This window comes from Oppia nitens, unplaced genomic scaffold (genome assembly GCF_028296485.1).
Source record: "Oppia nitens isolate AA-2021 unplaced genomic scaffold, nextdenovo-longstitch-racon4-pilon3 scaffold9_pilon_pilon_pilon, whole genome shotgun sequence".
Taxonomy (NCBI): domain Eukaryota; kingdom Metazoa; phylum Arthropoda; class Arachnida; order Sarcoptiformes; family Oppiidae; genus Oppia; species Oppia nitens.
This window is the reverse complement of record NW_026533253.1, coordinates 2248819-2276541: the sequence shown is the minus strand read 5'-3', so window position 1 is coordinate 2276541 and position 27723 is coordinate 2248819. Positions and strand designations below refer to the sequence as shown.

At 25.7% G+C, this 27723-nt stretch overlaps 1 protein-coding gene across 1 annotated transcript; it reads right to left on the bottom strand.

Moving 5' to 3' along the window:
• Nucleotides 1-401: 401 nt before the first annotated feature.
• LOC128964815 (lysine-specific demethylase 3B-like) lies at nucleotides 402-27441 on the bottom strand. Its single transcript, XM_054311453.1, has 10 exons — nucleotides 26828-27441; nucleotides 21744-21887; nucleotides 17935-18051; nucleotides 12911-13120; nucleotides 12204-12288; nucleotides 11160-11249; nucleotides 6216-7803; nucleotides 5986-6148; nucleotides 1903-5913; nucleotides 402-1834 (listed from the first exon to the last, which is right to left on the bottom strand). The coding sequence occupies exons 1-10, from the start codon at nucleotides 27047-27049 to the stop codon at nucleotides 779-781; spliced, it is 7686 nt and encodes a 2561-aa protein (XP_054167428.1). The 5' UTR covers nucleotides 27050-27441; the 3' UTR covers nucleotides 402-778.
• Nucleotides 27442-27723: the final 282 nt, after the last annotated feature.

Genomic DNA, 27723 nt, shown 5'->3' with positions numbered 1-27723 from the left:
ACTAAAATTATTGAAATATTTGTTAATTAATAATAATTTGTATATAATTTTATTAAAATTGTCATTTGAAAGTTTAAATTACACTATTAACAGTACAATATTTTAATTAAATCTTTATGTTACATTTAATGTTCAATTATGTAGTAATTAATTGTAAATTTTGTTTTATATTTGAATAAAATTATATCAAAAAAGTATTAACCATAATTGACCAAAAAATAAATAAATAAATAAACAGTTAGTCATAAATTGATATTTTTATTATTTATTTTACTAATAATTATTCAATAGTTACATATATTGATGAGTATGTCTTTAATATCATTAAACAAATTGTGATTATAAGCCAAAAACAATGGCAGGAAATAAAATAAAATTTATAAGAAATGAATAAATGAACGAAAAACCAGATATAAGGCATCAAATATTACACAAAACTAAACAATGTTTTGAGCTTTTTATGTATATTTCATATATTGATTCACTCGTTTACATCATATATCATATCTATAATAATCTGTATGAATACCATTGTGTGACAATCGTAACAAAATTGTCACAAATATGATATATACTTGTATTTATTTATTTATATATATATATATAATTAATGTTAATATATAATTACATTAAATGAGCCGTTAATACAAAATCTATTTCAAGTCAAACAACCGAACGCTTGTGAGGCCAATGAGTCAAAAATAGGACTTAAATGTCAAATCAAGTCATCAGATGATTAAATTGACACCAAATGACTGACTAGTATTGAATCTTTATATCATTGCGAGTCATTGGGAGGGCACTGATGGTTCCGGAGCACAGAGAGGGCATCTTTGACGGCATGATATATAATGTTTTTGATCTGTAGTTTGTCCTCATGATTGGTATGAGTGTCAGACAATTGTCTGAATTCTTGTGTCAAATTGAAACAATGCGATACATTTTCTGGTGACACGAAATCTCCGGCAACTTTGATACAACTGTTCAAATTGCGGACCTGATGGGGAGCACCGGCAGGAATAAAGATAGCATCGCCCAAACATTGTGCTATAGCATAGCCTTCAACGCCGTACTCCTTTGAAAGTCTATTTCTTAAATTTTCATCCAAATACCAGCTTTGGTCGTGAATGGGGTCGTGATGTGGTTCCAGTGTTTCTCCCCTTTCAATGGCCACTTTGTTAAGTAAATCGCGTATTTTGTCGGCATCTCTGGCACTATAGATATGCCAAAGAGCTCCTAATTTGACTCCCTTTTCGCGAACCCTTTTCTTCATGTGTTCGTCACAACCGGCACTATCAACAGCTTCTTGTACTTCTTGAAGATAATCTTTTTCAGTTTTATAGCTCTCTTTAGGAATGCCTACAAAAATCATGACATTAACGGCATCACTGATGTCTAAATGAAGATTAGTTGTTCCTTTATCCGAGTACTGACACGATCCGTATGCGCTGTACATCTTTGGTCCCAAATCTGGTCGAACAAAACAATCTGGAAGACGACCGGCGAGATTAAGGACACCATTTCTACTCGTATATTCCGGAAGTGGAAGAGAAGACATCAGATCTTTATAACGAGTGGGTAATAGTTCACTAAATTCTTCATCTGGTGGCCAGTCTTTTAGCTTTAAGAGCATATATTCTCCTGATTTGTCTTTCATTCTAATCTGCAAATTCTCAAATCCGTCCCAAAACTTCCTCATCGGTTGCTTTTGTAGAATATCTCCATTGAGACAATTTATTAAATCATTTTTAATATCACCAAAATCTTTACTAAACGAATCCGGGTGCCAGAGTTGACTATTCAAGTTCTTGTGATTGTTTTTTACCAAAACCGGCTGTTCAATCAAATATATTATTATTGATTAGAAACAAATTTTCAATTAATGGTAATATATTAACATACCTGTCCTCGAATCCATTGTTCCTGAAATAATGCAATGTTTTCGGGATTCTTAGGTTCGAGTAATACAAGAAGTTTTCCGTCGCTAAACCAGTCGTGTGGTATTTGCGGATATTGTTTCTTAGTTTCTTCGATTATCCGACAAATTATAGGCAACGGATCAGTTTCTTTGCGAAGCGGAAAATATCTTCTCGTAAAGTGTTGTAACTCTTTTTGTGGCTCTTTTTTCGCACAATTTTCATCTTTTGTCTCAACATCTGATGACTCTAATTCAGTCTTCTTAATATTTTGTGATTCATTAAGTGATGATCCATTGGATTTATTATCTTTAGTCGTTAATTTAGATGTGGGACCCATTAGAAGTTCCCTTAATGTTGAATGTTTAGTATCGTCGTCACCATCGCTGTTAATTTCACTTTCCTTTTCAGCTTTGATCGCTAACTTCTTTTTACATTTGATTTCATTGTCATCTTTAGAAATCAACTTTTCAGAAGTGAGTGCGACGTCAACGAAAAAACTGAGCGGAGAGTTACCACTCTCTGAACTATAGCCCGTTAACGTACTGTCCGTTTCCTGTTTAATCATAGCTACCGAACCATTAATTGATTTCCAGTTTTTGCTATTTGTGTCGTTAATGCCATTCACTTGTTTATTGTCCAATTTGACGACACTTAGCACTTGTTTGGTAAATCCATTGGGTTTCTTGTGATTGTTATCTTTGAGAGCACTAACACACGTACAGTTGGCACTGATATTCCATTTGGTCCGCAAATTATGAAGCATTCGGCCGACACTGGAGAGGGCAGAAGCGGCTATGATTTGAGTCACTTCGAGTCTCTGAGGTTCGTGTTGTTGACGATTATTGCAAAGAAGCCATTGGAAGCCATCTCTGTCTTTCGCTGGACACATATCCTCTTTAATTGATCCAACTTTTCTAGCTTTATAACAGTCAATACAAACAACAAATCCACATTTATCACAAACCCAATGAATATTAAAAAGAGTGGTTTCACAGACGTCACACATTTCTCTAACTCCCTGTACCACTCTTTTCCATGTGATATTCTTATTAGTTGATCCCATATGTAATAATTGTGCCTCTTTTTCTTGTTTAACTAAATCACAGAACTGGTCGCCCACGTGTGCGATAACAAACTTAGCTGTCTCTAAGTCAAGATCTGCTGGCATCTCATCATTTGGAAGCCATAATTTGAGATCCTCTTCACTGGCGTCCTGTGGTTGAGAGAAGCCGGCGATTGTTAATATATTACTCTTAAACACCAGTTTTCTGTAGTCATAAAAGCGACAAAATATAGTTGGCTTTCGATTTCTCTGAGTTGGAGTCATTCGACATTCTCGACATTTCGGGAGTTTGGGCGCCACCTCAACACAAGAGCCGCCCTGAAGAAAGTGTTTACCAGTTTTCTTAAGCTCTGCGATTGCCATTCTGTCAGATTTTCCTTTTTTCTTCATCAGTGAACCACTCGCTTCTTTGGATGACTTATCCTTTTCGTCATTTTTCAATGCTTTAGGTTTGCGACCTCTTCTGGTTGTTGTTGTCGACCGCAAGTCATTAGACTCTTTGTCATTATTTTTATTTTTGTCTTTCTTTTTCTTTTCTTCGTTTTCTTTACCAATTTTTTCATCACTTTTATTGCTTTCAGATTTCCGCTTCTTTAGGTCTTTATCTTTATTTTGATTGTGGACTCTCTTTCTTGTTTTAATTGAGCGCGTATTTGAAGTACGTTTACTACTTTTCGATGAATTACTTAATTCAGTTTCAGAAGTAGATGTGGTATCGTCATCATCACCACTAATATCCTCATCTTTGACTTCTTTTTTATTAATTACACCATTAATTGTAACATCACTTACTTTAGAGTCATTAGTGTTGTCACTGTTTGAATTAGATATATCATTATGAATGACAACATTAGTGGTCGTTGTCGTTGTGGTAGTAGAAACACCCGTCTTATCTTCAGAATGTCTCTGAAGCCACGCTTTCTTAAGTTTTGGATGAAATGAACTGGTGGTCGATGGAGTAATTGTAGCGCTTGAAGTACTGGCCATCACTTTGATATCATCTTTTGTCTGAGATGTTGAAGAGTTGCTATTTGTTGGCGAACTAATAATAGTTTCATTTGAAGTGTTGGATGAGATTTGTGGCTTAATATCTGCAACAATTTTTTCAGATGTTGTATCATTTGAATCAATTATTGCATTAGATTTTTGAATTGGCACTTCACTCAATGGTTCAAATTGATCACTGGATGTGCTTTGAATAATGCCAGTAGTATTAACCACATTATCATTAGATGGTATCTGCAATGTATGTATAATATCTGAGTTCTCTTCATGTTTTGGCTTTTTATTGTTATTTAGAGGATTGACTATTGGTTCCAAAGATTTTCGTTTAACATTACTCATATTATACGGATTAATCCCCGAATGAGCGGCTGGAGGTGTCACCTGAGTTGGTATATTAGAACCGACGGAAACCATTCCTGGTGGCGGTCCATAAGGTGATTGCGGTATCGGACCACTGGATATTCGAGGCGAATGTGGAGAAGAAACTCTATGAAAGACATTACGGTCTTGAGTTTGAATATATGGCTGATGTGTTGGTTTGGCGCTTCTGTTAGCCTCTGAATGTATGTTTGAATCGGTTTTGTTGAGAGAAAGACTTTGTGGATATTTTTGCGAATTTGACACATTTGTTCGGTTAGGTTCATAATAAGGAATACTGTTTGGACGGCATACGGGAATACCACTCATTATTCCTGGTCCGGGCTTATTGAACATTGCAGATGATTGTGACTGACTTGAAGTAGGGGTAGTACTCGGTATTGGTTTTGCTGAATGTGGTCGTGTTATCACTGATGGCGTTGTATTTGTCAATTGTGTTGTAGGCATACCTTTATATGAAGGATTGGGAACCAATCCCTGTTGTATTAAATTAAATGACTGATAATTAGTTGATAAATTGGGAGATTTTTGATGTAAATTCATGTTTGGAGAACATCTTTTTCTATCGATTTGTGTTTTCATTATGTCATTAAAACTCTTTGATTTTGAATCAGTTTTTACAAGATTTTGCGGTTGTTCTTGATTTTGTGAGGAATGGGCAGTTGGTATTTGACTTTGTATTTGAAAAGATATGGGCGATGCACTGCTTAAGTGAGGTGTTGTCGATCGGGAAGTGCTTCCCTGATGAGCAGGTGGTGCACTGGTCATTGGATAATCGTATTGTTTGATTATTTGATTTTGACTTCTGTGATATAAAGGGCTAACTCTTTCTTGAGTCATAAGTTTAGGTGATTTTTGTTTTGGCGACAATGACGGAGGTCTTCCAAGAGGTGTACTATTTCTACTATTAGGTGTAATCGATCGGTCAATTTTTGGAGATTCCCTTTTGTCGAGACTGTGTGCCGATGGTGTTCCTACTTTTGAGTGATCAGTTCGAGCTGTCATTAATGGTGCCGTTGAAACAGCTGATGATATATTCAAACGATTATTATCTTTAAGTTGTGCAGCAGTTGCTGCTGTTATATATCCGATGTTCTGGTTATTTGGTTTATATCCATATATGTCAAGACTGGGTTCGTTTTTGGCACGAAATGACATTTGATTATGTTTTGATATATCCATCACTGGACTAGAAGTTGCCCCTTTCCTGGCCAGTTCACTCATTAAATGATGTGTTGGTTGTGATTGCAACTGCCGAGCACTTGATAAATGCTGCTTAGAAATAGCCTCAACTCGAGATCCCTGTGCTGTATGAGAGCTATGTTGATGATTGGATGGTTGCATATACGTGAGCCACGTCTCCGAATCATTTCTATGTTCTTTAGAAAAGACATCTCTTTCTCTCACATATTCTCGAGATTTTTGTGAAGAATGCTGTGAAACATGTGATGCCGAGTGTGGCAATTGATGTTGAGGTAAACCATGACTTTGATGGGACAGATTTGTAGGTGTTTTAGACAATTGCAGGTTTGGACTCCACCCGGGATTCTAAACAATTAATAACCAATTGATTAATAATGTATAATAAAATTGAAATCATTTATTCAAATTTTAACTAACCTTTTGTCTCATTAGACGTAATGACTCTTCAAAGTGTTGGTCCACCGCTTCCTTTGCATTTTCTTCCCTATTCTTAGAGTGCACTTCATGTCGTATCCTTTCATTATAATCTTTGCTCTCTTTTTCATTCTTTAATAGTTTTTCCTTTTCATCTCGTCTTTCCCTAAAATAATTAATGAAAATAATATAGTTTTGGAAAATATGAGTGTATTTCTATAATAATGCAAAACCTATCAATTCTTTGATGTTTATCTTGAAGTACTTGTGCCCTAATCTGTTCATTATATAGATTCCAAGCGCCGGGAATTGAAGAGAGATGCTGATAGTTTTTTTGCTGCCAATACAAATTGTCACTAATTGCTTGAGCATTCAACCCGGGAACCATTGGATGCGTTGTTTGCATCAAATGGTGATATATTGGGTCCACTGGACTTGTAAGTCGATGTGATGGATGAGATGAACTGACCGGTAATATATGTGATGACTGTGAAGGTGATTGTGAATGAATTGTTGGCTGCGTTTTAAGCTTATATTGTGTTGGAATTGAAGACATCGATGACATTGAAGGCGGAAGAATCGATGGATGACTACTTCTCACTTGTGATGTTGTCGACGACATGTGACCCAAGTCAGGGCTTCGGGTCAATGTCGTAGACGATGTCGTGTTCACGGAATGCATGAGTCCGTGCCTTATATGTTGCACTGAATCAATATGTCTTATAATTTGTTTGTCCACTAAATTTGGATCTCTATAAACAGTTACCGACTCGTGTCGATTTAAGGCCAATGAAGCTTTTGAATTATTGGTTTCATTCAAACTTTTATCCAAATTATTATTATTATTACACTTAATGTCTAAATTGACACAAACACTATTAGCACCTGAGGTCGTCAAGTGTTGGAAATCAGTTTTATTGTCATTACTTCGGTTATCTTCACTAATAATATTAGATCGCTTCGGGAATGTTTCACATTTCATTTGATTGGTTGCCAATGTGTTCAATGGTTCACTAATTGAACACATTATAGGCACCGTTGGAGACACATCACAATTAGGTGTTTCCGAGATTGGCGTTTGATTTGATTGACTGATATCTTTGCGAATAACAGAAACTGAATTTGAACTATCTTTTGTAGTGTTAATTAATACATTAATTGAATTTTGTGATAATTGTGAAACACATTTAACACTTGTTATATCATTAGCTTTTTGATCAGTCCTTGATTTCAATTCATTTCTTTTATTACAACTTTCCTTCAATTTTTCATTTTTTGAAACTTCACAACAAATAGTTTGTAAATCCTTGACATCTTTTAAAACATTTAAATCATTGCAATTATCACTATTAGTGTTAGCAATGCTATTATCTGATGATATCACTTGTGGTTCACTGTCTTCTTCAAAAAAGTTAATATTGAGATCACTTTCTGATATTTGTTGACATTTCTTGCGATTCCCTTTATTGCGAAGAGTCTTCTTGTGTTCATCTGATATCTTCAATGAATCTTCAATTTCGGTATCACTACTATCACTGGTGTCCAACAACTCCTTAGCTTTTTGTGCTTTTATTTCACAACTTTTCGATGTCTGTCGACAAGAATTTCGAGGTTTTACTGAATTAATTGTTTCTATTTTTTTTATATCCGATTTAGTCTTTTGATTGTTTGACTTCTTTGGCTTATTCTGGAGCACCTGTTGATCGCTACTGTCTATGGAATCCTTAATGTCTTTATTTTCTTTAGTAATATGTCTCTTATGACTCTCACTAACGTTTTTAACATTAACTGAACTCTTGTTTTCAGAAGTTATTACTCGACCTAATCATTGATATAAAAAAATATATAATTTTTTGTTAATTATTTTATAATTGACCAAAATTAATACGTATAAAATACTAAATTTATTATTGATCACAAAATATAGTATATTATTATTATGTTATTCATCACTATATACTGCATCTCTCTCTCTCGACACCCACTCATATCTGACAACTCTCTGTTTAGTTATAATATAAAAGCAATGGAGTTATGGCTCATGAGTTGTTGACTATTAGACTAATATCATTGATATATCAATACTATGGTCTATATAATAGTGTTGACAAACTGTGGCCTAAAATGAGAGTACATCACACTATTTGTCCATAAATTGTATTCACATGTTTAATAATCTCAACCAATTTATCTGAGTTTAACATTAAATTCACTATTTATTATAACAACTAAAAGGTTTAACATACTATATAAAAGCAATTAAAATATTTAAAAATTCATTATAATTCAAATATTAATTTAATAAATACAAATTATAAATCACATAATACTACTATATATGTGTCTATCGAAAATATAATGTCCAAGGTTATACAATTATTTTAAAATTAAAGCAAACAATACATACATTAATAAAAATAATAATAAGTAATGTTTTGAATTATCACTTGGTATTAAACTTGCAATTTGTTGACAGTGTATAAAATAATTAAAATATTATATTAATGTAATTGTATTCATTTCACTCAAATATTTTTATTATTTGCTATCAAATGCTTTTGTAAGCAAATAATCAAATGTTTAACGGATAAAGCATTTGCACCTACACTTACAGCTATAAATAGAAATCATGATTATACCTATAAATTGCTTATTCATTATAAAATATAAATTCAACTAAATTTTATAGTAGTTAATGTGCAAATCAAATAAAAATGCAGTTCAAGTCAATGAAATGTATGTTTTAGAAAACAAACAAAATAGTGGACAAACATTAAGAAACAAATTTACAGATGTTTGACATATGGTTCTTACTTAAGAAATTATATTACAGTGCATTCAATTGCAGCAAAAGTCTACTTCAAATTACACAATCTTTTTAGTAAATAACAAATAATACAATTTAAAGGATATCATATAATATATATATAGTATAATATATACTAACACAAAATTCAGATTAAAGTCTACCATTTGATTATACATCAATATGTTATCGTTTTTTATTGTATCCATTATATTCATTATTTAAAGAGTACTTTTAAGATAAGATTATAATATATTATTTGAGTGAACAGTAAATGTTTTCATTGCAACTCATAAATAGTTGCTATATCTTAAACTCAAAGCTTTTTTGATTATACAAACATTTTTGATAATTTATACATTAATAAAATGTAAGCGAATAAATCACTTCACATAACCTTATATTGTATTAATTTATTACATATGATACTAATAATACAAGTTTTTATTAACTATTGCAATTATAACTTTACTTATATGGTAATATCAAACATAATCATTCAGTAATTGATCTAATTATATATATATATATAAAGAAAAAATTAATAACAAATTTTTAAGAAAAATAAAACAAACATAAATATAATTTATTAAATGAAATTTATAAAATTATCTGAGATTTGTAGACATACAGTAATGCTTATTAATTAATAAGGCGTTTACTTATAGAAAATACAAAAACAAGACAAATGAATTGATAGACTGTGAAATAATTGCAAAAATTACTATCGATGACTATATGATATACATATGTAATTAAGAGTTAAAAATAACACAATTACTGGTAAAGAAAGACTGATAATTTATTCAACATTAATTTGGTTTATAAAAATCAATAATTTAATTAATCAAAACATTAAATTAATTGATTTGTAAAAATAAAATGTTTAAATAATTTAATGATTATATGGTTTATAGTAATTGTATGGCAGAAATGCCATCAATTATATGCAAAGGCATTAACAACTCTATGACCTTGAGTTTAGTCGACAATAATGTTGAGACTATTTTTACATTATTTGGTTTTAAATAATTTCAATAATAGTTTGCTATTAATTTCATTCATTTATAATGAATTACATCAGTTTTAATAATTATTCATTTAAATAGTTGATTCACTTTTATATATAATAATAAATATTAATTAATTCAAACTTATATATTCAATAAAGATTGTTGAAATAAATTTCAGTATAATTCAAATATATTTTTAAATAATTAATTTTAAAAGGCTTACCATTGTTAAGTATACAATCAATAGCATTATATCAACAAAATGATAAACAAAATAAAACAAAAATTATATAAAATATCACATAATGATGGCCTGGTTAGCACTGGTAAGACACTAGTTGTATACATTTAGTATTATTATTAATATATAAATTGATAAAAAAAATTATTATTAAAAGCAAATATCATTTGATAAACAACAGTGTTTAGCAACAAATCTAAAATATGATATCAATTGATATAATAATTACAATGACTTTAATTAGTAATGAATTTAGTCAGTAATGGTACAAATGGTACACCATTTTAGTGTAAGTCTTCAATAGTAGTGGTGAACAACTCATACATTTGAAACATTCATATAATTTCAGTGTTGAAGTCCTTGAAGTGTTGGACAGAAAATTGCAATAATAATTAGTTGATCGGCGATACACTCAATACTGTACTGTAATATAACTTATAAACAACAACAACAACGGCTCTACTCTATTGATGGCACAGACAAAGAATTGTGTGAAGAAATCATGAACTCATCTATTGGTTCAGACACTCACTCAACATACCAGAGCCATAGAGAAAGCACAGGACTGGTAACTAACAACTAACTAAATATTTTGTTAGCTCTGTCTCTGTCTTAGAGACTTTGAGGCCGGGATGAGGCACACAACACAACTACTAAAACGACCAGAGCTTGTATGGCATGTATTTGGGCTGAGAATGAAAGCAGACCAACACTGGCACTGGCTGTGGCTCTCGACACCAGCAATACATTGCCCCCGGCAAACCTTCAAATGGTTTGGTACTGGTTCTCACTTTATTATCAATAATACAACATACAAGTGCACCAACTTTTGCCTCTTCAAAAAATATTGTATACAAAAATAACTATACATACCATACAAAGTAGTTAGTGGTTCACTGCCAGTACTAATCGCACACAAGTGTCATATAAATAAATTATTTTTATATACAAATATACATTTCATTTCAATATATGCCATCTTATACTTAATATAATATAATACCAAATCATTTTTAAACATTTATTGATATTTTGCCAATAATTATCAGCATTAAAGTTATTATTGGAAACTATAACATAAATTTTAAATTTAAAAAATTAGGTGTTTTTCACTTACATTTCAAAAGACTTAGGGCTTGATTTTGATTACAGGTTCGTCTTCTTGGAGTTATACCAATGTCTTCACCTTTCAATATAGACTCGACCACTAATTCAGTAATAAAAACATTTTATTAATAAATGATTGGATCAAATTGTATGCAATATGTTTAGTAGTCTATCACTGGGAATATAATTTAATAATAAATATAAAATTATATGAACACTGAACTCAAACATATTTGCCATTTATTTCATTTTGTGATAAAACTAATCATTTATGCGATAATTACAACAAACAATCTTTTTTTACATGTAAGTTACATGTATTCAATGTTATTAAAAATATATCAATTTATAACAATTGACTTTTAAATAAATATAAATCAATAATTTATTGAATCGGAATTTAATTACTAATGGATGACAAGTAAGTTTTAATAAAGAAAATTTTCATTGACCCAAATCATAGGGAAGGGAACCACTAAATAAATAATTATTATGACCTCATTTCACACAAAAATCACTATTTTATAATAAAACTGAAAGCATTACAAAATGTTGTTACATAATGTTTTGGATCAGATATTTATAATAATAAAAAATTAATTTAATGATAATTTGTTTGATAAGTTTTACTTGTTATTTAACACTAATAGTTTATACTTCTCTAGTTTTTATCAATAAATAAATTATTAAAGCCTACATAACGTCAAACAAACAAAAATAAAAATAAATCAATTATATTAAAAAATAGTAAACTAAGCATAGATTTAGCAAACATGACAACTAATCAATAGTAATGCAAGTCTTTTCCTAGCAATTAACAATTGAAATATTTTTTTTTGCTTAATATCTTAATTAACAATAATAGACAAATAAATAATATTTCACATTATATGATATAAAAAATATAATAAAAGGATATTATAAATTGCATGTACACTAAAATATCTAATTGCTTATATTTATTAATAATATAAAATAAATAATATGTTACAAGTTTTATGATATATTATATAAGTTATATGAATAAAACAAAATGTATGACACAAACACTGACCTCCGTCTCCAATCAGTTTCATCTGCACAAGACTGGGATCTTCATTGTGCTCTTCTAGTACTGTATCGTCGGTTAGCGTTAATTCCTAATTCAATCATTTAAATTAATATTTATTTTCTTATTATTAAATTTAAATAATTAATATAAAGTATGATATGTGATGACAAAAAAGTATAAGTCATTACTTTCAAGGACTTAAACATTTTTGTATACCAGTAGTATTTAGTACTATAATGAATCGTTTCATTACTTTGAATTAAGATAAATAACTTAAATATAAATATATATATAAATATAAATATTTCCCGCATTTTCATGATAAAAATATAGACTACATTAAAAATAATGTAAACTTAGATTAGGATTGAATCCAAAGTCAAATAAACAATACTATTATTTAAACTAATAATTTAAGATTAATGTACAGAATGGCAAATGTTTATATCAATATCACTAGAAAAATACAGTAAATGCATGTATAGTATGATTACTAATTAATATTTTATGAAAATAGTAGATTTTTTCTAATAAAAACATGCCATTAATTTGTATTATAAAAAAATCAACACTGTTTCTTATTCAAAATTTTAATACAAATTTTAGATTCAATTGTTTAGGTAAATCATATTTTTATATTTTTATGGCATTATCTAAAATTGCAAAATTTGAATATATATTTAATAATATATATATATATATATATATACCCGGGTATTATCGTTGTATGAGACGATGACAGCAGTGTACCACTGAGTGGTTCCTTCACTTCTATAGACTTTAACGCGATATCCGACTAAAACTGAAGGTGTAGTCAATAATATTTTTTGTGAGTCTTGAAATTCAGTCCACTTTCTCAATGCTTTTTTAACTTCAGGCGCTTCAATGTCTGCCTTTTGGTTCTCCAAATCTTTCTCGTCCTTCAAAACATATTAAAACACAAAACATATTAAAACACATTAAATATAAAAACAAAAAATTTCTATTAAAAGCTGTGAAACGAGTCATAGATTCAGTGTATGTATTGTATGCAATATCTTATGTTAACCATTGCTATGATAAGCACATTGTTGTGAACGTGAACTCACATTGATTTCTCACTCATTCACTACTATATAACATCTATTGTGTAATTATAATAAACGTCTCTCACATCACATCCCCTCTCCGGTACCGGCAATGGGTCTCTCCTTCGCACAGACGGAAGGCTCACATATTTCTCTGGTATTATTAACAAACACTTTGATCGCCATCCCTGTGCTCACTATTCATAGCAAATTCAATGCTTTAGATTTGTGAAGCACTGGCTGGCCATCTAAAGCACATCAAGTCTCCCCTAATAAAGACCAGCTGTTTCTAAACTATGTCATTTACAGCACTAGTATTATTTAAAAAAGGTTACAGTAGTAGTCAACTCAATAATGAGCTATTTTTTAAAATACCAATATAGAGAAAAAACATAACAACAAGTCATATATGTTTAATCTAAATGTTATTTTAATAAAAACACAAAACTTGTATAATAAATTTCTAATAAACTTTCAATATATTATATAATGTATAATTTATATACATTTGATGGTAATCTAATTAAATGATTTTTTACTCAATAACCTCATCAATATTCATACCCTTATCAATATCTGGTTAAATAAAATCTAATAATATTCTCTCATATATTATAATTTATAAATCAATAATATTGAATATATCAAGTTATCGTCCGTTTAAAATTAAATGTTTTAAATAAATAAAAATATATAATCGGGTATATTATTTTAATAATTTTGATTATTGTATATATTTAACAAATTTATATCATATGCATGACTCAATTTTGGTTGATTACAACAATGTTTTTATAGTTACAAATAACTAGTAATTTATTAAATTTAATAAACATAATTCTCAGTAAAAACATTATATCATTTATATTTTTATATAACAAAAATGTAAATTATTGTAATAAAAAGATACAATTTTATGTAAATTAGATCCATTGTATTTATTCTATTTATTACATATAAATAATATAACTATCTTTATTATTATATCAATCAATACATTTTTATATCATATATTTTTTAATTAAATATTAATTAATAATATTACTCATAAATTTATAAACATTTATAGAAAACACTAGAGATTTTCAAATAACTCATTTGTCTCTCAGTTGAATAGTATAGTATGGCAACAAAAAATCAATATATTGATGACAATGACTTAAGAAAAAATAGACAAAACATAAAGGATATGCATTTAAGTGAATGACTGGCAATAATTAGAGCATTAAATTGTTGTCTCACTCGTTGTTGTCTTTTGTTTGTTAAAAATGTCATTTTTATCAATATTGTAATAAAACTTCAATTCACTATTAAAACGATAACGATTTGATCAATAAAATATTATTTACAAGATATATACAATACTGTATGTAATAGTAATAGTAATAATAATGAATAATAATAAGTTATTATTGGTTTTTATATTTTGATTTTTAAAATTCAGGTTTATATATAAAGTCAGATAAAAACAGATGAATCATCTCATTTGATAGCAAATTGTTTTTTGTTAAGTTTGTGTTATTCATAGGCAGTGGTAGGAGTGGTAGGCGTTATACATATTACGGCCAAATCTTCCAGTACTTGTGTGACTACTAACTAATCTCACGCTTTTAAAGTTATATTTGTTTGTAATGCAAACTTTGTATTTATATTATGTATATAATTGTATACGGGTATAGACTACACTTAAATATGTTTCTTAATTTAAAAATAACTTAATTTACTTATTAAATATAACTCAACATTTTGCACTATCATATTAACTTAATACCTAATATTATCCATTATTAATGTAAAATAATTTAACAATAAAAGCGTTTAATATTTTAAAACACATCTATTGAACATTTTATTAAATTTTGATGAGATTATAAACATTATAAACTTGACCGACATTTCATTATTTTGTTAACAAAAATATATTTTTTAAATAAAACAACTGTTTATTCATTATATGAATAAGTAATGTAATTAATGGTAAAATCAAAAGGGAATTGAATTAATAACGACATAAATAGCGCACAAAACAGGTTTTAAATATGAAATTACAATTAAACGTTTGATAGTCAAAGGGGAAGGAAATAATAGAAATAATAAAAACACAAAAAAGACGATAAATATGTTTGATATATAATCATAATTCATGTGTTCATCACTCAAACATAACAAATAAATATCTTAATAATTATAATAATAAATACAATACTGTTTTTTCTCTTCACATAAACTCAATGTGAGCTCAAAATTAGTGGTTTTCGAGGAAAGCTTTAAAATGAATACTCATTTAAGCGATCAATGCTCTGAATATACGGTTTACTAACTGGTTGTTGGGCTCAATGTCCCAAACCATCAACTATTTTACTGGTTCTCCAATAACAGACCCTTAGTAGGGACTATGGCTTATATAAGTTATATCATTTGTGTCATTAATAATTTGTTATAAAAAGTATAAATACATTATATAAATACAGTGTATATATAAAGCTATGGCGTGACTGACTCTCAAATTGAGTCTCAATTTATAAAATGTTTTATATATGTTTGACATAATAGTGAAATTGATGGCAAATACAGGCAAAAATTATATTAACTCATGGCTAACACTAAACTAGACAACTCCCTATTTTCCCTAATACAACACATTTAAATTATAATTAAAAAATTAACAACATCAATCTATAAATATTTTTATCTAATAATAATAATAATAAACAAAAAAAGTCAATAATAATAATAAAACATAAAATATACACTGAATTTATTGATTATCTAAATAATATTATTGAATTTACATAAAAAGGTTATATATTTACAATGTATTTGTGATTTGACAACAATGTCATTGAACTAATGATTAAAACAAATTTATTCACAATAATGTCATTTAATTATTAAGAATATTTATACAACTTTGTTGTTAATCTAATCAAAATAGTAATATAGATATTTACTAATAAATTTAGTAACCAATATCAAAATTATCTACATTTTACAATTCACCACATTATAGATATTGTACATAATTTTTTGTCTATTCATTAAATAATAAATCTTTAAAATTATAAAATATGTAACATAAAACATATGCAAATATTACATTGTATTGAAGTTAAATGTCATATAAAATCAATAAATTACAAGCCATTATAAAAGTATGAAATGATAAAAATAATTTAAAGTAAATAAATCCATGAATTTATTCATAAGTCATTATATAGTATGACAAGTGATATATTGATTATAAAATAGACAGTGAAATCACTTCAATGAGTTTGTTGATCAAATTATAAATAATTTTCTAATATTATTATTTTAATAATTTAACTTTTTAAGGTTATGATTGTTGTATAACTATTGATTAGAATCTTTAACTATAATAAATTAAGTAATTATATTAAATCATATGTATTAATAAATATGTTAATAAATATTATATATTCTTACCCTTAATATCTAATGAATAACCGATAATATGGACACAATATTTTAAACATTGATTAAATATATCACAAATTAATTAGTATATTATTATAAACATTTGGTTAAAATGGGTAGCAATATGTGTATAAATGTTATTCAATAATAATGAGATCAAAACAAGAGTAAGGACTAACTGGTCTCTGGATTGGTTTGGTTGGCAACCATTCATGTCATGCACTGAACATCAAGTCATACAAACAGTGTCTGAAACCTCCATAACAGCCTCAGAGCTGACTGACTGACTCTGGTTTATGTGTTGTCTTGTGTTGCAGTATTTCAAGACTATAAATGCTATCATTTCCAGGAAATGTGAGTTTAAGAAAACCTAATATTTAATACAATATAGCATTTGACTAAACAATCACCAATTGATGCCATTTTCAACATAAAAACATTAAATATAAACTGTTGCGAGAAATTATCGCTTTCAACAACATGTTTATCATTTATTGTCATTTTATTAAAGCATATGATATACGGTTATAAAGTATATTATTATCATTATTTTCAACAAACTTATGGCTTTATGTAAACATCGAGAAAATGAAAAAAATAAATAAAATTATTTTTATAATTATTTTACAAATATTTTCAAAAATATCGCTTCATTTATATAATAAAAATACTTTAACTATTATATAAACAATGACATACAATACTGTATGAATAATGAATATATATTTAATAACACGAGTATCAGTGCTGATATAATAATAATAATAAATATAATTATAAATTAATAACTAAGTTAGACCATAAACTCCCACATATGACACAAATAAATGATTTATTTGAAAAATGCTACCATAAGTAATCGGTATTAACAGTTAAAAAAGTATGGTTAGACTATAAAATATGGGGTCAAATGGGGTAACTTTTTTTTAATAAAACCAATATTTTCTGGTTCGCCTAAATGTTGCAAAAAATACTACTTTTATACACAAAGCTCATAAATAATTTTTAAATTAATAAAAATACATTAAACAGTATCTAAATTAATTTGTAATCTTAAGACTCTATTGGATATATTGTCCTCATTTTTCAATGCAACATAAAATAAGTTCGCAATCATTATTAATGATAAACAATTTTTGTGTTTAGTTATCAACAAACAAAAAACCAATTGATTTTTAAGCAACTTATGAAACAGATGTCATTTTATAAAATAAAAATTGTTTGATAATTACCTGATATATAGTAAGGTCTTTACAATCAACAAACTCTAGTTGTTTGTCAATTAACAATTCAATTGGTTTTAATTTATTTTCTTCAAAACCAATTTTATCGACCAATGGCTTGAAATTCTAAAAGTTAAATAAAAATAATAATTTTTTTAATTTAATTAATAATTATATAAGTAATAACTAAATATATATAATTAAATATATAATTAAGATAATAAAAATCATACAAATATGCACTCTTTTGGTTATATTATAAATTATTATAGCATATAATGTTTTTAATAAGTTATCAGTTATTTCTAACATAAATACCATGAAATCTAATCTAATAGTCGCAGATGTAATGAAAGTAATATTATATCGACTCTAAGGATTGGCCTACAGTTATGTCAGCTCTTTGAGACTGTTTTTGAAAAACAGCAAAAAATCAATAAAATGTGGCAAATATATAGTGGTTTATAATTTTAGTGACACATCCATTCACTTTAGTAATATATATATATATATATATATACAGTATATATACAACATTTTTGCTAACTATTTTATAAACGGACAACTATTGACAATTAATGTACTATAAATACCCCGCTATTAATTGATTCACTTTTTCTATGCTATCTAATATATAATCAAATTTTACGCTATTTACACTACCATTATAACCATGTTTATAATTGTTTATAAACATAATACAAAATGCTTTTAATATAAAAATTGCTTAATTCAAAATCAATTTTTTTTATAAATAATAAATAAATTATAGATAAAATAAAATGAATCATATGAGTGAATGTATTACTTATATTATTTATTTTTATATCATTTAACATAAATTTATTATGTTTTTAGTGAAAGCAGTGTTTGCAATGCAGTGTTAGTATTGAAGGACAAATGAAGGTCATAATACTGGCAATACTATACAATACCTTAAAGCCTATAACTTTGTACTCAATTTTGTTGCCTTTTCATTGCAACCTATGGATCAACTTATTTATAATTAACATTAGTTGCATAATATCCAGATTGTTGTCTTAATATTCAACTAATTTTAGACTATATTTAGATAATGACTAAATTATTAATTATAACTCAAAATCTCAAATACCTTTATAATATTATAAAATACACTTACAATATATATTAATAAATATTTATTATGTCTTTTAAATACTCGTTAAATTTAAAAATAGTATTTCGTTATAATTAAATATATTTTTAAATAATAGTTAGTCTAAATGATTTGGAAAATTTTGGCAAAAAAATCAAATTTATTTTTAAATCTCAAAGATTTATCCACAGTTTTTATGTTAATTCATTGCTTATAATAATATGGTATAAATATTATATATAATTTATTTTTATAAATTTGAGGTTCATGGTTACATAAATTGTTTAATGATATTTATATTAATACTCTACTGTTTTAATAAGATTTATAGTTAAATTCAATATTAAAAAAAAACTTATTTTCAGTAATAAAATTTAATAAATAAAAATATTATTAATTAACATGTTTATTTTTACTCGTTATAAACTAATTATTATTTATCCATAAATCATTCAATAAAATTTAAAAAATATTAAGATAAATTATGTAATACTATTTAGTACTTATTAGTTCAATAGTGAATTAATATATATTACCATTAAAAATAAATTATTTTTTAAAAATTAAAACTAATTATAAAATAAAGACATTTTGAAACAACAATTATTAAAATAATTAAGATATTAATTGTAAATATTAAAAGAATTCATTGAACTCTAAGTTAATTAGTTCACAACTATTAGCTATTTGTATAAACGTTTAGGACATTAATTCACTAAAAATCGTTATATATATATATATAATGCAAATTCATGTCACTATCAGTCTATTTTATATACCGTATTTTAATATATATAAACAAGTATTTTTGTATATACAGTGTGTTAAAAATATAAATAGTAAAATCATTGAAACAAAAAAAATGAAAAGCAAACAAACAAGTTATTCATATTAAATAATTGTAAAACAAATATATTATAAATATGTTTATATTTTTCAAAATATAAATAAAACTATTTATTCACAAAATAAGGAATCAGTTAAAGAGTTTGATTATTGTATTATCGTTTCCATAGAAACTAATTGATAAAATCTCTTATTATAATATAAATATATTACAATATAATAAAAATTTATTGACTATTTCATAATATTAAGTTTATTAACATTATTTATTGACTTTAATAGCAAATTAACAATTTATATAATATTTGCATAAAAAAAGAAATGCAAAATATATTTCAATATTAAAAATTAAATCATATATTTTCTCTCAAATATTATATCAAGAAAATAAATAAAAGTCAGTCCATTAAAAAGTTTTTTTTCTTTTTCATTTAAAAACAAAGAAAATATTATAAATATAGTATTTTTAGTAATGTAATGAATATATTTATAAATTCAATGACAAAACCGATATAAACAAAAAAACATATATTTTTAAACATATTTCTGCATAATAAATGCTAACAAATTAAATAACATGTTGTGTAAAACACATTTTCATTAATGTAGTTAATATAGTACTACTAATAAAATAACGTAAAATTTAATAATAATAAAGTTATTAAATAAGTTAAGTAATACATTAAATTTATGATATTAAAATAAATTAATTTAAAACCATTCATAGCTTAAGGGAAATTTGTTACTCATATAAAATGCAATTTTTCCAACAAAATGTGTGTTTCAATAAATAAAATGTCTAATATTTAAATAACCCAAATAATCATAATTACACTAATTATTATTATAGTCACCGAATCGTATGTCAAATAATTTTTCCTCATTTCTAAGCTATTTAATAATCAAATTATTATTTTAATAAAACAATAGCTCATTGTCTTTCTAGACATTATACTTAAAATTCAAGTAATAAAATTAATATATAAAAAGTAAATAAAATGGCAGTTTTTGGATTTAATTATTTTTTCTTAATTTTTATAATAAATAAATATTAATTTAAAATTTGTAAATTTTAAATTAATATAATTTTTATAGAATAATTAATAAATATAAATATAAACAATTTATAAAATTATAATATAAATATGATATACCTTGAAAATGAGGAAAATAACAAATATGAATGAATAAAACAAATACAAAGTTAATCACAAAGTTAGTCATAAGTTAATCACAAATAAATACAAATAATTTAATTTTAAGTCAATTTTTGGTTAACAATAAACTAATTAAATAATATCAATTAAAAAACAAAACAAATTATGTATTGATAAAAATGCAAACAAAGGTGTGCTTATAGTATAAATATGTGGCAATTGTTTGGTTTGATATATCAATGGAGTAAATGGTTGTTCAAAGTTGGGAAACATTGAGAAAGGATTGTATGAAAAAAACGGTTTACAACAGTGTTTGGCTGTGTTTGAGACCAATACGTAAACTGAAGGACAAAAAAAGGTTAATAGTTTGTGTACCTCTTAATCATAAGATAGCAAAATAATGGGAGAGCAGTGATTGCACACAAGGACACAAACATTACACTATAGTATACCGTCATCTCTATACTTAACTACCAGTCCTCTCACTATATTAAAATTGCAATGCAAGAGATAATTAAAAATTCATTCCCTTTTTATGGCTAAACATATCAATTATTATATTTATCGTAACATTCAATGACAGACTTACGACTTTCAGAATTCATATTAAAAACATTTTTGCAAATAAAAACTTAAAATATTTTCATAGATTACATATACGTAAATATAAAATAAATTAAAAAACTTTCAAAACATACCAATGATGGAGATAATGAAGTTTGTTGTTTGTTGTCATACCATACGAGTGTTTTCTCAATAAGAAATAACTGAAAACTGTTGCCATCGTAGACACGAATCCATTCTCTCTTATTCCAGTCCTGACCATCAAATTCTACTAATATCTGTCAATACAATCATAAATATTCAATTAATATGTTATTTGATAATAAAGAAAACAAATCTATTTCAGCAAAACTCATGTTTGTGTTAAATATATATTTTCAACAAATTATCAAATATAAACATATAATATAAATACTTGAAATATATTTTGCAAATAACTCACAAAACTAATCGTTAAATTTTCAAATAAACAATTCGTTAACTTTGAACCAAATACTAAAATAACTTTAAAAATCTATCTATTTTTACAAACATTTTAGCGTTTAGTTTGAGAGATAATATTAATAATAATAAATTTCAAATAATTTCAAAACTATTATAATTTATTTAATATATTTTTGTTAATCTGTTTAAGAAAACAAAAATAAACTGAGATAATGGCAACATTTTTGCTAAATGTTTGTAATCAAGTTTGCATTTTTGTTTATTATCATTAAGTTTATTTCAATAATTGTTTCTCTATTCAACTTTTAATATATATATATATATACTTAAATGTTATAAACATTTAGAAAAATGAAAATAAAAATTTAATTTAAATATTGTTTATAATAAATATAAAACTCTTAATTCATAAAACAAGTTATTTAATAAAGAAAAATAAAATATAGATTGTATTATCATATTTTAAATCAATTATATTACTCTAATACAAAATAAATATAATGATTTAATATTAATATATGTATTTAGAAATAGTATTGTATTATATAAATACAGAATAATAAAATGACTACTCATTCAAGATTCATATGAATGATATAAACAAAATAAATAGGAAATTATAAGTTTACAAACATTATACTGCATTATATATAGTACTACAGTATATACAGTATTATATAGCATTTTGAGAAATAGTCTAAAAATATTAACCAATAAACTAATTTAAGTTTTTATCATTTCAATTTAATGGCTTTTTGTTCAATAACACAAGTTATTTAAATGAATTACAGTATAATTATATCTAAATGAATAACTAAAACAATAAATTATAGAGATTTTTAAATTACCGAAAACAATGAATACAATCATTACAGTGATCAACACATTAAAATTATAAGTTAGTATAAAAATGTGTTTTATTAATAAAAACAATAAAAATGAAATTTGCTATTGTATAATATGTTTTGTAAAATTACAATAATTTAATATTATTTTCTAAAGCAAAAAAATAAACCCAAAAAAACTGTCGCCAAATGCTGTTTCAATGGTTTATGATTTGTAAATAACACAAATTTCTCTTAACGTGAGATCAGACTATACACTATATACAGTATTATGCGGTCCCACTCACAGCCTATGGTTCATTGTAGTCACTCATATAATATATTGTACTTCAAGTAAAGGTTTTCAAAAAAAAGTAATGGCCTTCATAAATATATACCTGTATATATAATATATGGCATATATGTATATTTATAACAACAATAGACATTTCATGTATTGGTCCCTAATGTAATACAATAGTCAATAATATAGGCTTAAAATGGGTGCAAAACACATAGCAGTGTACAGTTATTATACAATATATTGTGTAATGAAATTATTGACTAAATAATAATAATAAGAAATGAAGCATAACTTGGATGAAGAAAGCAATGCAAACAAATAGTAAAGATTGATATCAAGGACGATAACACCTGCATCACTACATCACTGCATTACTCGCTGTTATTTGATATTTTCAATAACATTTCAAAACATTATTAAATCATATGTTTTTAGTCTCTTTAGTTAACATTTAGTTTTTTTGTTATACCATTTCTATATAATATTTTTTCATTAAAATAACTAAAAAATAATATTCAAAAAATGTTGTAATCAGCAAATTTCGTAATATACTGCTTACATCTAAATATACTAACATTTATAAAAATATTAACCTCATTAGTTTGCTATGTATGTGGTATAAATGATTTATATTATACAGTGTATTATCTAATTTTATTCAAAAATTTATTTTTTAAATATATTTTTAACAAATAAAAATAATATCTATGTAATAAAAATGTTAATTGGTTACAATAGATATAATACAATATATTTAGTGGGAAAATATTTACAGAAAATACGCTTGTTTGTATTTACTAATTTGTTAAATTAAACATATATAAAAGCAAACAAAATAAATTTAAAAAAACAACATTACATTTATAATAAATTTGATAATAGAAATTCAACCCATTCTATAAGCTAGTATAATAGCATAATAGCTAATATAATCTTCAAAAACAAATGTTTTTAATTTTGTACATTTTATTCATATAATTATTTTTTTAAATATTTTTAAATGTAATTTAATGAATAATCAAAAATGTATTATAAAAATAAAAAATGAGAACAAAACATGAGATTAATTTTGTTAAATATTTAATCGTAAGTAATGTCATTCAATAAAAGCAATGAGTTTAGAGTTAAGTAATAAATAAGCAAAACAAAGGAAATGCCTGAGGCTTTCCCTTAACATTAAATGCCATCATTTGAATGAAAAATCATTATATAAGGGATGTAATGATAACAAAGACTACATTTCATAGTCTTTATTAGTTGTCGACCAAAACGGAAATACCAATGACTTAAATATATATAAAATTATAAAATCGTTAACTAATTTTGGCTGTCATTAAATATTCAAATAACTCTTTATATATAACTATTTCATTTTAGTATTCATATAGTATTCAACATATACTCAATATTAATACCAATAGTTCACTTAAAGCTATAAATATTACATATTTTAAAATACAGTATTTTATATTTCTTAAATATTGATCAACTTATTGATTGTGATATTAACTTCTAATGTAATAAATTATAAAATTGTTATAAAGTTGAAATTTATTTGATTTAAATGTCAAATGTGAATATCACTTATATAGTAAAAGTATAAAAATATAATTATTAATTAATAGTAAAATTAAAATATGTTAAGTGATATACAAGGAATAAATCAATTACAATTAAATCTCAATCAATTTTGTATAAGTTTGCAATTTAATGTCAAGTTTAAAATGAACATGGGAAAATTATGTTGATTTACTCGACAATTATTTGTCACATAAAATATATCTCATGAAAAAATAATTAAATAAAATGTTTATTATGTATTTTGAAAATAAAAATGAAAAATAAGCCTCAATTTTATAGTTCAAGAGACTCTAAAGTGGGTTAAATGTGCGCTCAATATATAAGATATAATGAATAAGACATGAGTGCTGTGAGTGCTATAAGAAAATGCCTTTTAGTATAAATGCATTTTTACACAACACTTACTGTATATTGCATTTCCATTACTTATAAAAACAGTGTTTTTTTTATATACAAGTTTTTCATTTCTTAAAATAAAAATAATGTTTCGGGCATTTCCTCGTTTTTAGTTCTTCACTTATTTTCGTTTTTTTGGCTCAAAAAACTATTTTCACATAATTTTAATTTTCAAAGATAATTCACATTTAAATAAAACAACAATAACAATAAAATATGACAATATTATTATACATTTTATAATTTAATACAATACCCACAGTACATGTGTATAAATAATTTTAATAAGATATGATTTATAAGGAAAAATAATATAATGCCATGAAAATTGTGAGTTAATAATTAATAAAAATAATTTAATAAAAATAATATAAAATTATTATTATTAAAATAATAATAAAACAGTTTATATTATAAGGAAAAGAGATCAACGAAAGAGAATTAAAGGTTGTGTTCATTGAAATGATGCCATAAATAGCACAAACACTAACACATAGTATTAGTAATACTATAGTAACATATAATAAGTTATAAATGATTTTTTTGGTTGCAAATTAACTAACACTAACTAAACGGTACAATGAATTCAGAAATGAGTCCAAAGTCCTTAAAGTGAGTTTTCAAACGTTAAATATGTTTAACTATTTTTAAGAGGTTTAGCCATTAAATGGCGTTATGTTATCGGCAATTATGATGCACTGCTTGTATCACAATTCAAGTGATGCCCAATTTATAGCCTGTCCTCAATTCATCCCAAACCTGACTCACTAACTAACAGTCCGGTTATGTCAGTGACTCAACACAAGAAAATATATTTAGTTCACAGCTATTTGTACCAAATATTGACATTTTTTTCATCAATATTTCTAACATACATTACTTACATTTTGTATGTGTAATAAGTAATACAACAATACATATAGTTTTTATCGATTTTATGTTAGTCCTATTTAAAAAAATATTTTACAACTTTGCAATTTTTTACAATATTACACAAAATCTAAATATCATCAATTTAATGTTGCAAATATAAATATTAATAAACTATTAATCAAATTAATTGTTTAATAATTTTGATAAACGCAAAACATTAATTATAATTTAATAGAAAACTATTTTTACATAAACAAAATGTAAAAACAACATAAATAATCTATATTACAAAATATATTAATTATATTATACTCTAATATGATTATGCGATTTAATATCAATTAATTGCTATAAAATCATATACAACAAATATTTTTATTTAAAAATATAAATTTCAATGTAAATAACATTTAGGATAATAAACCTCTGATAATAAACAATTGAATATAACATTTAAATAATGCAAATATAATTATTGCTACAATTAAACTAACTATTGATAACATAATGATTTTCAAGCTATGAATATATTGCTAATGTATGTATATATTTGGTGTTATTTACAAATATTTGATTAAATGTAAGCTAACGTCAAAACATATGATTTGCTTAATTTGGTGTTATTTTGAAAATTTATTTATTGGTTTATCGTATATATATATATATATATATATATATATATATTTATAATCAATAATAAATCAATTGTTATTTATATGAAAATAATAGTAAAAATAATAATAATTTGTAAAATAGTGGTAAATAGTGATAAAAAATAGTGTTATTCAAGACATACAGTTAGGTCGTGATGGTGTGGGTCGTGATGAGAGGCAGCCCTAACGGTACCTCTTTTACAGATGATATCACTGGATTGGTTAAGATGATGGTTATTAATGGCATTGATAGCACTTAATGGTGATAATTTGGTCCTCTTTGATACTTTATGTGAACCCGATGTCTGTAAATATATGAACCGTTTGCCAACAATCTCTTCTCTTTCCCTATACTTGTGAGCCATTGAATGCAACAATCATTGACTTCACCATCACTTAAGACATTGATCACTATATCACACATCAGATCAATGTATTCCACACAAGATATCACTTAATTACTTCCAATTTTCTTCAAATGGTCAGTCCATACAATACATGCTGAGGTGATGTTAAGACAAACACAAATATACAAACAAATTGGTGGCAAAACAGCATAACATACATAACATACCAGTGCTTAACATTTACACACATATACTGGATATACAACTCAATTCATTTGAAGCTATAGTCATACCAGACATAGTATGACCAGAAACACCAGTTCCGCCTACAAACACCATTACCAACATTACAGTACTTCTACATTATTTCCAATACTACCAGTGCTTAATACCAGTGCTATAGTACCAGTGCTGCACTACTTACAGGCCAATCACCCAACACTACACCCAATCACCATAAATACAGTAATTACGTCAAACACTACAATATTATTCAATTAATTGTTGCGATAGTTGTCTCAAATTAACAATTAATTTAAACATTATTTTTACTAAAAACCCAATACTATTAATATACATATTATATACATAATTATAATATAATGATTACATATTTGTTTTTTACTAAAATATTTGTATTTTGCAAAATGTATTGCTAATCAATAAATTTAATTTTGATACAATTTGATTTG

Bases quoted from the DNA above. Each gene is read 5' to 3' on its own strand.
- LOC128964815 (XM_054311453.1), bottom strand. From the start codon at position 27,049: ATGGCTCACAAGTATAGGGAAAGAGAAGAGATTGTTGGCAAACGGTTC. The intron at 18,052-21,743 runs GTATGTTTTGAA...TTTAACTTTTAG, and splicing joins CTTCATTATCTCCATCATTG to AATTTCAAGCCATTGGTCGA. The intron at 5,914-5,985 runs GTTAGTTAAAAT...TTAATTGTTTAG, and splicing joins TACGTCTAATGAGACAAAAG to AATCCCGGGTGGAGTCCAAA.